This window comes from Chionomys nivalis, chromosome 26 (genome assembly GCF_950005125.1).
Source record: "Chionomys nivalis chromosome 26, mChiNiv1.1, whole genome shotgun sequence".
NCBI classification, from domain to species: Eukaryota; Metazoa; Chordata; class Mammalia; order Rodentia; family Cricetidae; genus Chionomys; species Chionomys nivalis.
In genome coordinates this window covers 20,537,289-20,550,280 of record NC_080111.1, presented here as the reverse complement: position 1 = coordinate 20,550,280, position 12,992 = coordinate 20,537,289, and the positions used below count along the sequence as shown (strand labels likewise).

The 12,992-nt window shown below is 37.9% G+C and overlaps 1 protein-coding gene across 1 annotated transcript in view; it reads left to right on the top strand.

Moving 5' to 3' along the window:
• Positions 1 to 3,867: 3,867 nt before the first annotated feature.
• Positions 3,868 to 12,992, top strand: part of Gnat3 (G protein subunit alpha transducin 3) — a 43,367-nt gene continuing 34,242 nt past the window's right edge. The window contains exon 1 of the mRNA XM_057758646.1: positions 3,868 to 3,985. Coding sequence (XP_057614629.1) covers positions 3,868 to 3,985 — 118 coding nt within the window. The remainder of the gene's footprint in view (positions 3,986 to 12,992) is intronic.

Sequence of the window (12,992 nt, the reverse complement as noted above, 5' to 3'; positions counted from 1 at the left end):
CACTAATTTACTTCTTCTAAGTTTCCCAAGAACTGAGAGCAATCAGAGTCATGGGACAAGCAAAAATACAGTGATTACACTAAACCCAGGTACTGGTCCTTGCTCATTGGTACAGGAGAAGGGGAGGTATAATGCATGCCCAGGTGTGTTGGCTATATACTCCCACGAGGAAGAAATGAATTCTCTTACTGACATCTTCTTGTCCCTGCCTACTCCTTGTCCCAAACTTTCCTTCATCCGTCAGACTTTCCTAATTCATGATAATGCCATTTCCTCACAGTAACATACATTTCAATGTCTGGTTCTTGAAAGGATAAATGGCCCAGTCTTTCTGCCTCATTTCAACATGAGCCCAAAGGATCCTCTCCACTTCAGATCTCCTAGGGATTGCCTGATTCTGTGTTGCAACTACATTGCAGCACAATTTCTCCTACCACTATTTCTTCACTCAGTTAGATGGACCCTTCCAAATGTCATATTCCAATTCAGTTCTCACAAGCATTTTTCTTCATATTAGAGTGAACTGAAAACTGAAAATACAGCTCCATGGTGTAACATCTGTCTGCTTATGAATGCGTCTTTTGCACTCAATCCCCAGGACAGAAGGAGAGAAAAAGAAGGTTATAACACCTTGGTGCTGCTGCCCACCAAGGAAAGTGAGCCAGGTAGATCAGAGCTCAAAGTAGAGTATATGCTGATTTATTTTCTTCATTAAAATATGACACCATGGAAACAGCCACCTCTAACAAAGATATCCGTAATGAGGGGAAAAGATCACGAGTGAAAACTAGAAATGCATGCTGAGCAAGGCAAGAGATTCAAAAGGCCAACAAAATCGAGATGTGATTTGAGAACTATTGAGAAACAGTCTTTGACAACAGGGTGGTAGTAACAAAATTGTAGATGAAGAACTCTGCAATATTCCGGGAGCCATTTGTTTTTGCTCTTTCCTGAGAGAAAGGATTAGCTGTTAATCTTAGGTATGGGATAATTTAGCCTGGCATAATCAGACAGATAAGACAGGCATTGAGAAGAATCTGAAAATAAGAATTTGCTCTAATAGTCAAGGCTGAAAACACCCAGAAAAACATTGAAGTGAACTAATGATGCAAATGTTTAGTAAGAAACTTAAAATAGAATTTGAGGTAGAAAGAAGCACTCTGGGAAACAACTGTGATACATATTTAGTCATCATTCAATATAATCATGTCCTTATCCATAAAGGGTGTGCCGAATAAAGATGGAAACCGATTTCGTCATGCACATGTTTGTATTACGTGTTAAAGCTTTGAGTTACTTAATATCAATGGTGTTGTCTCACTGTACCATCTGAAGAAGAAAGCTTTGACGTGTTTTCTCAAGATCTAAAGATTGCTGTCTGGAAGCCCCAAAGGCTCGAGATCTCCAGGGAAATGCCCTGCTCAGCATTCCCTAAAGTGCACAACTGAGCACCATTAGCAAAGGAAGAATGGTCTGCCAGGAGTGCCATGGGGAAATACAAGTAGAAAGGTCATTGCTAAGGCAGCAGGGACTCGAAATGTCCAGGGATCACGCTTGAAATCAACACCTTTTATGAGATATGAAAATAAAATAAAGATCACACATGTCAGCTTGCCTAGGTAATTCCCAGCAGGAGCTGATCCCCTAAGTCAGGCTCACATAACAATTCCTAGAAGAGCCAGGTCAATGACTGTAAAATTCCAGGTCTGTGAAAGTGACAAGGGCCACCACAAATCACCCTTTGAAACCTGTAGTGAAAAGCAGTTCACCATGGGTTTTATGTTTAACAGAAATGGAAAATAATTGCAAAACATTTTTTTTAAAAAAATCATCCAATATCCTCATCAAGAGATTACACAGAGAATTTAGCCACAAATAACCTGAAGATTTGTAGTGTTCAGATTTATGAATCTTCACTCATTCAATCTCAAGTTCATCTTTATTAGAAAATGCCAAAAGGAAAATACCATCATACCAAAATGCCATTAATTCTGAGGATGTGTGTATGTGTGTGTGCATTACAATTTTTTACTACTAATGGCCAGAGTACACAGCTAACACACTGGTCTAGGGGATAATTTTGTGTTTCTTGCTTTCAAGAACAAACAAAATTTGTTGTTATGACATCTCAAAGAGCTAGTCAGTGAACTGCCAAGGAAGACTTAGAAAACAAAACTCTCAAACCACAGTATATCCTTGCACAAAAGCTACGGGTGTATTTATATTTAAATACAAATGATTATTATATCGTGTCAATCCTTTGCTTGTATGGGACATGTAAGAACCCTAAATATTTGGATACAATGCATATTAAGTCTATGAAATATGAATAGACCAAATATGATTTAGTCTATCCTTCGGAGGTGGGAACCTGTCTCCAGGGCTGATCATCAATAATGTAGGAGAGCCCATCTCCTTCCGTTGGGACTAGCTCTTTGCATAGTGAAAGCAAGGGCACATGTTTTGCACAAGCCTTTGCATATGTACCTTTCCAAATCTTTACAGTGTCTTTGGGGGAATAAAATTCAAGATGTTTTGACTATGTTCATGTATCTTCGGCTCAACATATTTAATGTGCAAAAGTAAACAAAGCAGGAATGGGTATTTAGTCTGGTGGCCTATTTCCTTGTTGTATGAATATTCAAAAACCCACCTGTTCAAACTTTACACATGATCCCCTCAGAACCGCAGCGACAGCTTAAGCAACTAGTTCTGGTCCAGTGTTTTATAATTAAATACACCCTGACATCCCACAAAATGCAGTGTAAGACACACTTGCTGTTACAGGCAAACATCTGTGTCTATAAGAAAAGTATTTTTTATAGCCTCCTAACTGCTTCTTGCTTCAGATAAATGGATAAAAATGGTATAAAATCATTTCTTCCCTTAAGCCAGCCAATTTTCAAGAATGTTATAGTGTTAGTGGGGTAGCTAAAAGATATGGAACATGTTTAGATATATTAGTATTTTTGATTACCAGAATTGAAGCTTTTCTGCTTCCAAGAACATTGGTCTTTATTCCCCGAGCACCAAACTGGCCAGTGTCCCCCAGCACAGCAGCTGTTGTCTAATAGCCCTAAAGAGTTAAGTGCTGCTCACGGTGAGCACAGATCAGTGTCTCTACAAAGTGGACCTTCAATTAGCGCTGATGGATTGACTCTCTCATAGGCAGTAAAAGTTCAATTTACAGAGATGTATCCTAGGAGACTAAAAGTCCATAAGTTAAGATACGGGGCCTATTTTACGGTTGTAACTGTAAAATATGTACAAATACGGCAATCGTATCTTTTGTTTCTGCTTTTAAAATGTTTGACATATTAAGAGGTTATCAATATTTGTGTCAATCTAAGAATAGGCAAATGGAATTTGAGCAGCCTCAGACATACTCTTCCTGTGGTATAGGAGAAATTGTGAAGCATCTGAAAAAAGAAATATCTGAAGATAAAATGAAAGTGTCAGTGCATAATACACACAATACCAATAATAAGCATTTCCTGTTGCGGAGAAACATTTCACTTTAATTGCCCAACACAGACCATCTTGAATATCAACATTCTGAATGCTTTCTGGATATTTTGAGCTAGACTTTAATGCAGGTAAGCATGGTTTTGAAGATGAGCCAGCTGTGACCATTTAATTTGAAAGCATAATGAATTTCCTCTTCAGCTTTCATTGGACTTGCATGGCTTTCCCTTCTGATCAGGTGACAGAAAAGATCCCCTTAGTCAAAGGAGAACTGAGCGTTCAGGGACTAGGCTGTTCTCTGCTCTAGCCAGCACTGCTCCTAAGTTCTCTATCAAAACCACTGCTGTGCTTTGCGTTTGGAAAATTGGAGCAAATCAATTGACCAGCATCTCACATCAGAAGATGGGAAGTGGGATCAGTTCAGAGAGCAAGGAGTCAGCCAAGAGGTCAAAAGAGCTGGAGAAGAAACTTCAGGAAGATGCTGAGCGAGATGCGAGGACGGTTAAGCTGCTACTGCTAGGTAATATTCTTCTCTTTTGCTTTCAGCATCTGATTTTTCCTTTATTTTTATTTTTCTCAAATTTTAAGTCTATTAACCTTGGAGGATTCAGTATAAAATATAGTTTTCCAGAGTGTCTAGCTTAGTTGGGTTTTATGTGTACTCTATATATTTCACAATTTGTTTTAGATTTCATACTTAGTGCATTGTTTAAGAGATACATATTAGATGCATCAGTTGGCCTCTTTTGAGAATTACAGAATATCATTGCTAAAAGAAAAGTCATACACATCTATTACTTTATAGCATTCTAATCATTTCCGAAGTAGCAGCTAAAATCCTTAATGACAGGTCATAAAAGTCTTTATTTGTTTAGACAGAAATAAACTGAGTGTTTGGCATCAAAATTATGGTGTTAAAATCATTTAGTCTCAAGTTTTATGTACAATAATGACAAGGTACTTAAAATATATCAAGAATATTACTAAGACTATAGGGAAAATAGTGCCTTTAATTTTGCTGTTCCCTTTGAAAATGTGGCATTCAATTCCTTATAGAACATTTGTATATTCATTGACTCCACAAATTATTGGCTACTTTTCATTACTTCAAAACAAAAAACCAAATTATTATGACAACTGTAATTTTAATAGTTGCTCAATTTCCTAAATGAATTATTATAATCCGTGTGCTACACATTTTCATTAACGACTTAATATACAGTGATCACTGACAGAAACATTTGTATCTGCTTTTGGAAGGTGAGTGGGAAGAAGCTGGCAGAGTTGGGCATAATGTTTTAGTTTAGCAGCATGTTAAGATTTAATGGAAATTTAACCATGGACTTCTGGAGAAGAATCAAAAAATGTATAATTTAAGATATTAAAACCCGTGACATCTTTAGCACAAATATATGCTAATATGTATTAGGTAAATATACCGTATAATCCAGGGATGACTCAGTAAAAGGCATTCATCCAGTCTTCTGTTTTTCATTTCTGTGTTTTCAGTTTTCCATATTCAGGCTATTGACTAACTAATTTGTTAGTTAGCTTTGCCTTTGGAACACTGACCTTGTATTACAATGTTGTATATAAGATTCCCCAAATGAATAAAAGCCTAAATCAATACAGAAACAAATCATAATAAGAGCTTTGACTTAGTGGCGGTTGTGTATTTACCCTGAAGCTAGTTATATACAATAACAAATCATTACTTCAGGACTGGGAGTCTATCATGTAGCCAATTTCTTCCATTGCTGAGTGTTCTTGTACTCTACTCCTACCATTGAGTTTCAGAAGCCAAGCATGGGCTGTGTCTCTTGTTTCTCAAGAAAACGGTCATATTCTCTCCTTCCTTGCTGGAGTTTGTGGCAAAGACTGCCCACAGGACTCCCAAGCAGTCACCTAGAGATTGATGGTTTAAGAAGGTGATGGTAAGTGCTTTGAAACCATCACACGTTGTTTTCCCAGTTCCAGAGAATCCTCAGAGGCTGTGCTGGTGGAGTCAGAGTAACACAGATGTGGCAAAGTCAATAAAACGTAGGAGGAAAAGTCAGCCACTCCAGTAAGTGTTTTGCTACTCCCTTACAAGGACACATTGGTGCTAATGCCAGCTAGAGCTTCTCAGGGCATCAGCTTGCATTCAGTCTTTGCCATTTGTCTGTTGACTGTGAATGCAGTTCATCAACTTCTTCAAGCCCCTGCTTCCTTGCCCTCCTGACCACGGCAGACTGGACCCAAGTTTAGCCAGAATAAACCCTTCCTCCCTTAAAATAAAATAAATAAAAGGTATGTTTACATGCTGAGCTAAATTTCCAACAGAACTGATAAATATTTTCTACATTCCATTTAAAAACTATTTTCTCTCATTTTTTTAAAAACACAAATTGTAAGCCAAATCACTCAAATGGTTATATTACCAATTACAATAGCAATACAGTTAGACATCCACAGAACCATGCACTTGAGGTAGGTGTGATGGAGTTACTGGCCTACTGGGCATGTTATTGAGACCAAGAAGGCAACGATAAAATAATATAAAGAATTGACTGAAAATATGTCATCAAAACTCAAGCCCCTCTCAAATACAATGATATAATGAAGAAAATTGAGATTTCCCTAAATTATGAGGTGAAAGTTGATAGATTACTGATTGACTTCTATAAGCAGAAAAGCTTAACATTATAGAGAGATATTCTTTAGGACACAACTTGCTATGTGCAAAAATCCCAAACAGAAATGAAAGTATCCTAATTGTCCCAAACTTGTGGCTTTCATTAAGTGAAAGAGTATTTTATTAACAGGAATGAGAAAGGATTATCAGTAGCAACATTGTGTCTTTTATTTATCCAAGATGATAATAATGTTGTACATTTCTTATCATATCACTACATCATTTGCATCAACAATGCATAGTTTGAGCTACTCAGCTTTAATTTAATAAAAAAATCGCACTATGCGCAGTTTTCACTATCTTGATTTATATTTTAAAGATTCGACAACTTTTTCCTCTTAAACTTTTAACTCGACATTTGATTGAGTTGTCAAAGTCCAAACAATGAAATCTATTTCGTTCTCCTTTTCACCTGAACTCGAATTATCTACACTGCATTTTCATGTTCAACTCAGCTTCATTAAGGCATCATCCTATGTCTTCTAGAACTAACTCCACCTTTCTTACTCTTTCACCCTCAAACGTCTTGGATGCTCATCGAAACAACTTCCACACTCTTTGGTGGAACCCGAACAGCAGCTTATGGCAACATATTTAATTTAATATGATAGTGATCAATTCTGAATTTGACCCTGTACTTACAGAAGCGAAAGTCTACAGAACACGGTGCAATCCGCTGTTTCCTCTAACCTGCACTGTCTAGTAATTTCTGGGTGCTAAAACATAGGGCACTAAGTTTCCTATTTGGCATGCACTGTGAAGTGGATGTAAACAGTGTTTTAATGGAAATAGGTCTGGGGGGGGGGATCTAAAGGGTGGATCCCATATACAAGGCTCTTCCCCATGTTCATGTTTGTTGTTGTTGAGGTTGAGAATCACTATTTTTTTCTTTTATTGAAGATAAATCCTTGTCTTGCCTGGAAGTGCTGGCACATACCTTTAATTCTAGCACTAGGGAGGCAGAGGAAGGTGGATCTTTGTTAGTTCAAGGCTGTCAGGACAGCCAGGGCTACACACAGAGAGACACTGTCTGGAAGAAACACTGTCTCCATTCAAAAGATTCTTATCTCATACAAAATATACAAAGTATCCGGATTATAGTTTCTCTCCTCTATTCTTCCCAGTTTCTTCCTTCCTCCTTTCCCGCCCCCTGCTAGATCCACTGTCTCTCACTAGAAAAGAACAGCCTTCTAAAAGATAACACCCAAACATGACAAAATAAATATAAGATTAAGCAAAAATTATCTTATCAAAGTTGGGACACAACAACTCAATAGAACTAAAAGAGTCCTGAAAGTGGGTACAAAAGTCAGATTCCCACTCTTTCTCACAGTCAGGAGTCCCATAAAAAATACTGCATTCATAGCTGTAATATATTCACAGAGGATGTGGTGCAGAACCATGTAGAACCTGACTAGCTGCTTCACTCTGTGAGTTCATATGTGCTTTGCCTTGCTTAGTTGGTTCCGAGGGCTTTGTTCTCCTGATGTCTTCCATTCCCTCTGGAATGTCTGGAAGAGGAGGTTGTAAAATTCCCTGAGTCCTGGAGGCAGGGATTAGATGGAGACCTGCCATTTATATTTTCTCTCCATGTCTGACTGTAGTTCTTTTTATTTGTTTCATCTTCTACAAGAGGAAGCATCTCTGATGATGACTGGATAAGCAATGGATTTCTGAGTATAGCAGAATATCTTTAGAAGTCATTTTTACTGATTTTTATTTTTGTTTTTATCTATTGCGTTTTTTTTTTCACCCTGGGCTTCTGGGCTTTCCAGTCTCTGGTTCTTGGTCACCCAAGCAGTGTCTCGTAGAGCTTCCTTCTCATGGAATGGGCCTTAAGTCAAATCAGATACTGGTTGGCTACTCTCACACGTTCTGAGCCACCATTGCCCTAGTATATTTTGCAGGCAGGATAATATTGATTGCAGGTCAAAGGTTTTGTGGCTGGATTGGTGTCCATGTTTCTCCGCCTGCACCAAGGAGACAAGAACATAGGAGCATGCTCCATGTAGGCACCAACTTGACTTTTCCATATTCAATGAGCTCTGTGTGTGTGGTCCCCAGCAATGTGTTCATATGTTCTGTTTGCAGAAAGCAAACCTTTGTCTTAAGAACAGCCTGGACTGTTCGGGGATTTCCATTGGCCAACAGTTCGATTGAATGCAATCCAGTCCCACCTCTGGAAGCCTCTCCTGGCTAAAACATATGGGCAGTTGAAACTCTGTATCCCCCCCATTACTAGTGGTCCTCAGTAGAATCACCTTCAGATATTCCAGAAAGTTTTCACTGAACTAGGTTTCCACATCATTCCTCAAATGCCCCCCATTCTAGCTATCCCTCTTTCTTCTCCCTCCCTCTAACTCATCTCCGACTATCCAATTCCCCTATTCATGTCTCCATATGTTCTCAGTCTGTCCATAAGAATCTATTCCATTTTCCCCTCCCAGGGAGAGCCATGTGGCCCAACCCCACCTCTTTATCTAACTTTTCCGGATATACAGATTGTAGCTTGGTTATTGTTTATTTATTCATTTATTTTTATAAGTGAATATATACCATATTTATCTTTCTAGTCTGAGTTACTTTACTCAGTATGTTTTCTAGTTCCATCCATTTGTCTGAAAAATTTATGTTGCCATATTTGGAATCTCAAATGGCTGAGAAAGACTTAACAAAATTTTCAAAATCCTAAGCAGCAGAGCAGTGCAAATCAAAACTACATTGAGATTTCATCTTATACCCTTCAGAATGGCAAAGATTGAGGAGACAAGCGACAGCTCATGCTAGCAAGGATGTAGAGCAAGGGGGAACAGCCTTCCATCACTGGTTCCAGGACAAACTTGTACAGCCACTATGAAATCAATGTGGCAGTTCCTTAAAAAGCTGGGAATCTATCTAACTCAAGATCCAGCCATACCATGCTTGGGCATATACCCAAAGGATGTTTCATCCTACCACAGGTACACTTGCCAAATCTTGGTCATTGTGACTTTATTCATAATAATCAAAAATTGGAAACAACCTAGTTGTTCCTCAACAGAAAAATAGATAAAGAAAATGTGGTACATTTACATACAGAAATGTGTTCATGGCTTTTTGTTCTGTTCTATGGCCTACTAAGTAATCTAAGTGTCTGAGATTTCAAAGTATCCAGTAGAGACATATCAACTCTGATTACTACCTACAATAGCAAATAAAACAGAGCACACATTTAATTCCTACTTTATATTCCAACAAAATAAATTTCCTATTAAGAGTTATTCCTTCTTTATCCTACCTAGGAATAGTTTATATTTTGCAATCCTTCATACTTTCTCATATATTCTGAAACTTTTTAAATTAAAATATAAATATAGTTCTCTTCAACCAAAGCCTGTAATTTCAGCCGTGGTTTCCCTGAAATTTTAGAATATCTTGCTATCTTTATCTTCTATCCTAACTGATGTTCAATATGTTAATTCTACACAATCCCTCAAAATTCTACAACACTCTTCCCAACTGGTTTTAACAAAAGTAGATCTCATTAACACTGATTGTCCATCTCACTTCGATTCTTCTATAAACTCCCAATTACCTTCATTACCAGGTACTGTAAAACAAAGCAATAATGTTTTAAGTTTCTTGGCTGGAAAGTACCACTTTGAATTTGTCTGAGCCAATAATGAGCCTTCTGTTATAAGATCCCAGAAGTCACATTTCCAGCGACAATATCAGGTTGAATATCCTTCTACCTCGTCTCACTGAGATGATCATTAGCTTGTGGTTGAGTAATAGTCAGTGGTCATCTCCAAATGTCAACAAATATTCACTTATCCCATTCACCAATAGGAAGTAGAATTTCATTGTTTTTATTTCCTGTATTCATCTGCATAATAATGTTTTACCGAAGAGCAATTTACACCTTGGTGCTCTAAATTTTATCCATTCTTTGTCTTAAGAAATTTATTCCACAAATTATGTTTGACTTTGCCATCTTCAGAGTCCTCTGGATCCTTCCTCTTGATGACTGAAAATGCTTCTCTCCTTCCACCCAAAAATCTCTTATTTACTTTCTATTCCCCTTGTATTCACTTACTATAGCTATTTTTTAAAGTTTTAAATGTTTATAATTTGCAACTTAGTCTATATGGCTGCATTCCCTTTAGTTGCTTGCAGTCTGAATTTCTATGGCATAGCATAGAAACAGATGCATTCATAAAAACAGATAAATGGTAGAACTGGAGTCACAGACAGGAAGTATTCCTCAGCTGTTTTCAGTGACTAGAACACAACCAGAATTTACATGAACAAATAGAGCTAAGGAGAAGCATTGTGTGTTTCAGTGAGTTTATCTGCAGTTTGAAATCAATACGAGTACTGACCAATTTTATATAAATGGAATAATAATTGTCGTTTAGTTATCTTTTTCATATATATACAATCATATTTATACATATATGAAGTAGATATACATATATTACCCCAATTACCATATGGGCCACACGGAATAACCATTTTATGGGGAAAATGAGATTGGAAGGCCCTCCAGAAATTTTTCACTATTATACAAATATATGATGTGATATGAATTAAGGAAAAAATAGAGAAAACATTGAGAGAGAAGTCACAGAAATGTGATGTTTGATTGCATGTTATAGTAAATCAGAGGAAAGCATAGTAGGTTAACTAGACAGTGTGAATTGTGGAGCAAATGGGAGTCTTTGCAAGAAGAATAAAGACAGCTACCTACGACATCTAACCCTGTGATTGCTTTTTATCATAAATAAGTATATCTGTCTATTATTCCACCGACTTACAGATGTGGGAGTAGGAAGGATACTGTTAATGAGAGAAATATATCAAATATACTCAGGCTTTTAGTCTTTTTATTTATAGTTTCCTATTTCCAAGTCGCCAATGGGTATAGGGCAGGATTGTAATTAACCAAAGGAATCTAATACAGATGATCCACACCCCAAAGGAGCTAGGTGAAGGGAAGGATCCTAAGGGAGACACAGCGAGGGCTCCAGGCAGCAGATAGTTAGGATATCCTGAATAAACTGGGAAGGGAATAGAAGGGAGGGTATCGAGGATGGGAACATAAGGGCTGAAGATAACCCAGTTGGAGGAGGGACAGAGTGGGAGCAATGAGAGACATATCTTGATAGAGGGATCCATTGTGTAGCTATGGAGAAACCAGGTGCTAGGAAAATTCCCAGGAATCCACAGGATAATTCCAGCTGATACTCCTAGCAGCAGTGGAGAGGGTGCCTGATCTGGCCTTCCCCCATAAGCAGATTAGTGACTACCCTAATTGTCAGCACAGAACCTACATAAAGTAACTGATGGAAGCAGATGCAGTGCTCCACAGCCAAGCACGGGGCTGAGCTCCTAGAACTTAGCTGAAGAGATGGAGTAGGGATTATATGAGCAAAGGGGGTCAGTAACATTATTGGGAAAGCCACAGAGACAGCTGACCTGAGCTACTGGGAGCTCATAGACTCTGGACTCACAGCTGGGAATACTGCAAGGGACTGAACTAAGCCCTCTGAATCTAGGGGACGGTTATGTGGCTTCATCTGGGGGGAGAGGGAACTGGCAGTAGAACCAGGATCTATCCCAGCTGCATGAATTGACTTTTTGGAGCCCATTCCCCCTGGTGGGATGCCTTGTTCAGCCTTGATACAGGGAAGAGGGCCTTGGTCGTGCCTCTACTTGGTATGCCAGACTTTGTTGACTCCCCAGGGGAGGCCTTACCCTCTCAGAGAAATATAAGGAAGATAAATTAAATTGAAGAAACAAAACACATATCTTTAACACCAAAAGCACATGTACAATAGTTCCTTTCTTTTCTCTTTCTTCTTCCTTTTCCTTTTTCCTCTATTGGAGGCCAGGATATGATGGATTGTGATGGAGAAGAGAAAGACATATTTAATTTTACTCATGAGAATTATCGAGTGGAGTAAGTTATTCCTTAAAAAGATGAGATGTGGGGAGGAGCCGACACTTGACTGCAAACAATGATGACGAAAGCATGCTTCTGCTTTACCTTAGACCAGCCAAATAGTCTGAAACCATTTAAATATTAAATATTTCACTGACAATTCATACCTGGAGACAATATAATAAGACAGCATTAGCAGGAGAATTGAGTTCACTTGAAGGTAGATCTAGAATTCATATGACACATTCATCTCTACTGTTCTCATTTCTCTTATGCATAGAATAACATCATCTACAAGGCTGCTCATTCTACGTTCCATTTTGCTGTACAATTATATGACTTTAATGGCCTAGAAAAATTATCATACATATGAATATATATCAAGTTATTTAATCTTGTCTTGCCCGCTTTAGCCAAATGAGCAATCAAGCCTTGTGTGTATTCAGCAGAGTTCACTTACAGCTATGGATATTATACAGATTTAAATTTTTTCATATCTCTGAAATATTTTATTATGTATAATAAGTTATGCATATTAAATGGAGATTAGTTATAAATTTAACTATTATATGAAACAAAATCATCTTAAAAGAAACAAGCGTGTATCTTGGGAAAATTCCTCTGGTACACTTCAGCCTGGAAAATAATGTGAGTTTTGAGCAGCACTTAGAAGGAAGGAGATATTTTAGGATGCACAGCATATGCAAACATGCTGTCATGCGTATATTTAGCCCTGTAATATGATCTAATCCTACAAGAATGGGGTGTTGATTGTGAACGAAGTGCTTCAGTCAATGTGAGAATGCAAAAGACCAGTTCCTTTCTGAGCAACTTTGAGATGGAGTTTTAAGTAGTGAACAAGATTCTTGAATAGCTCGATTTTTAAAATAGGAATTATGCCAATAATGCAATGAACTGCAGGAAACCTTC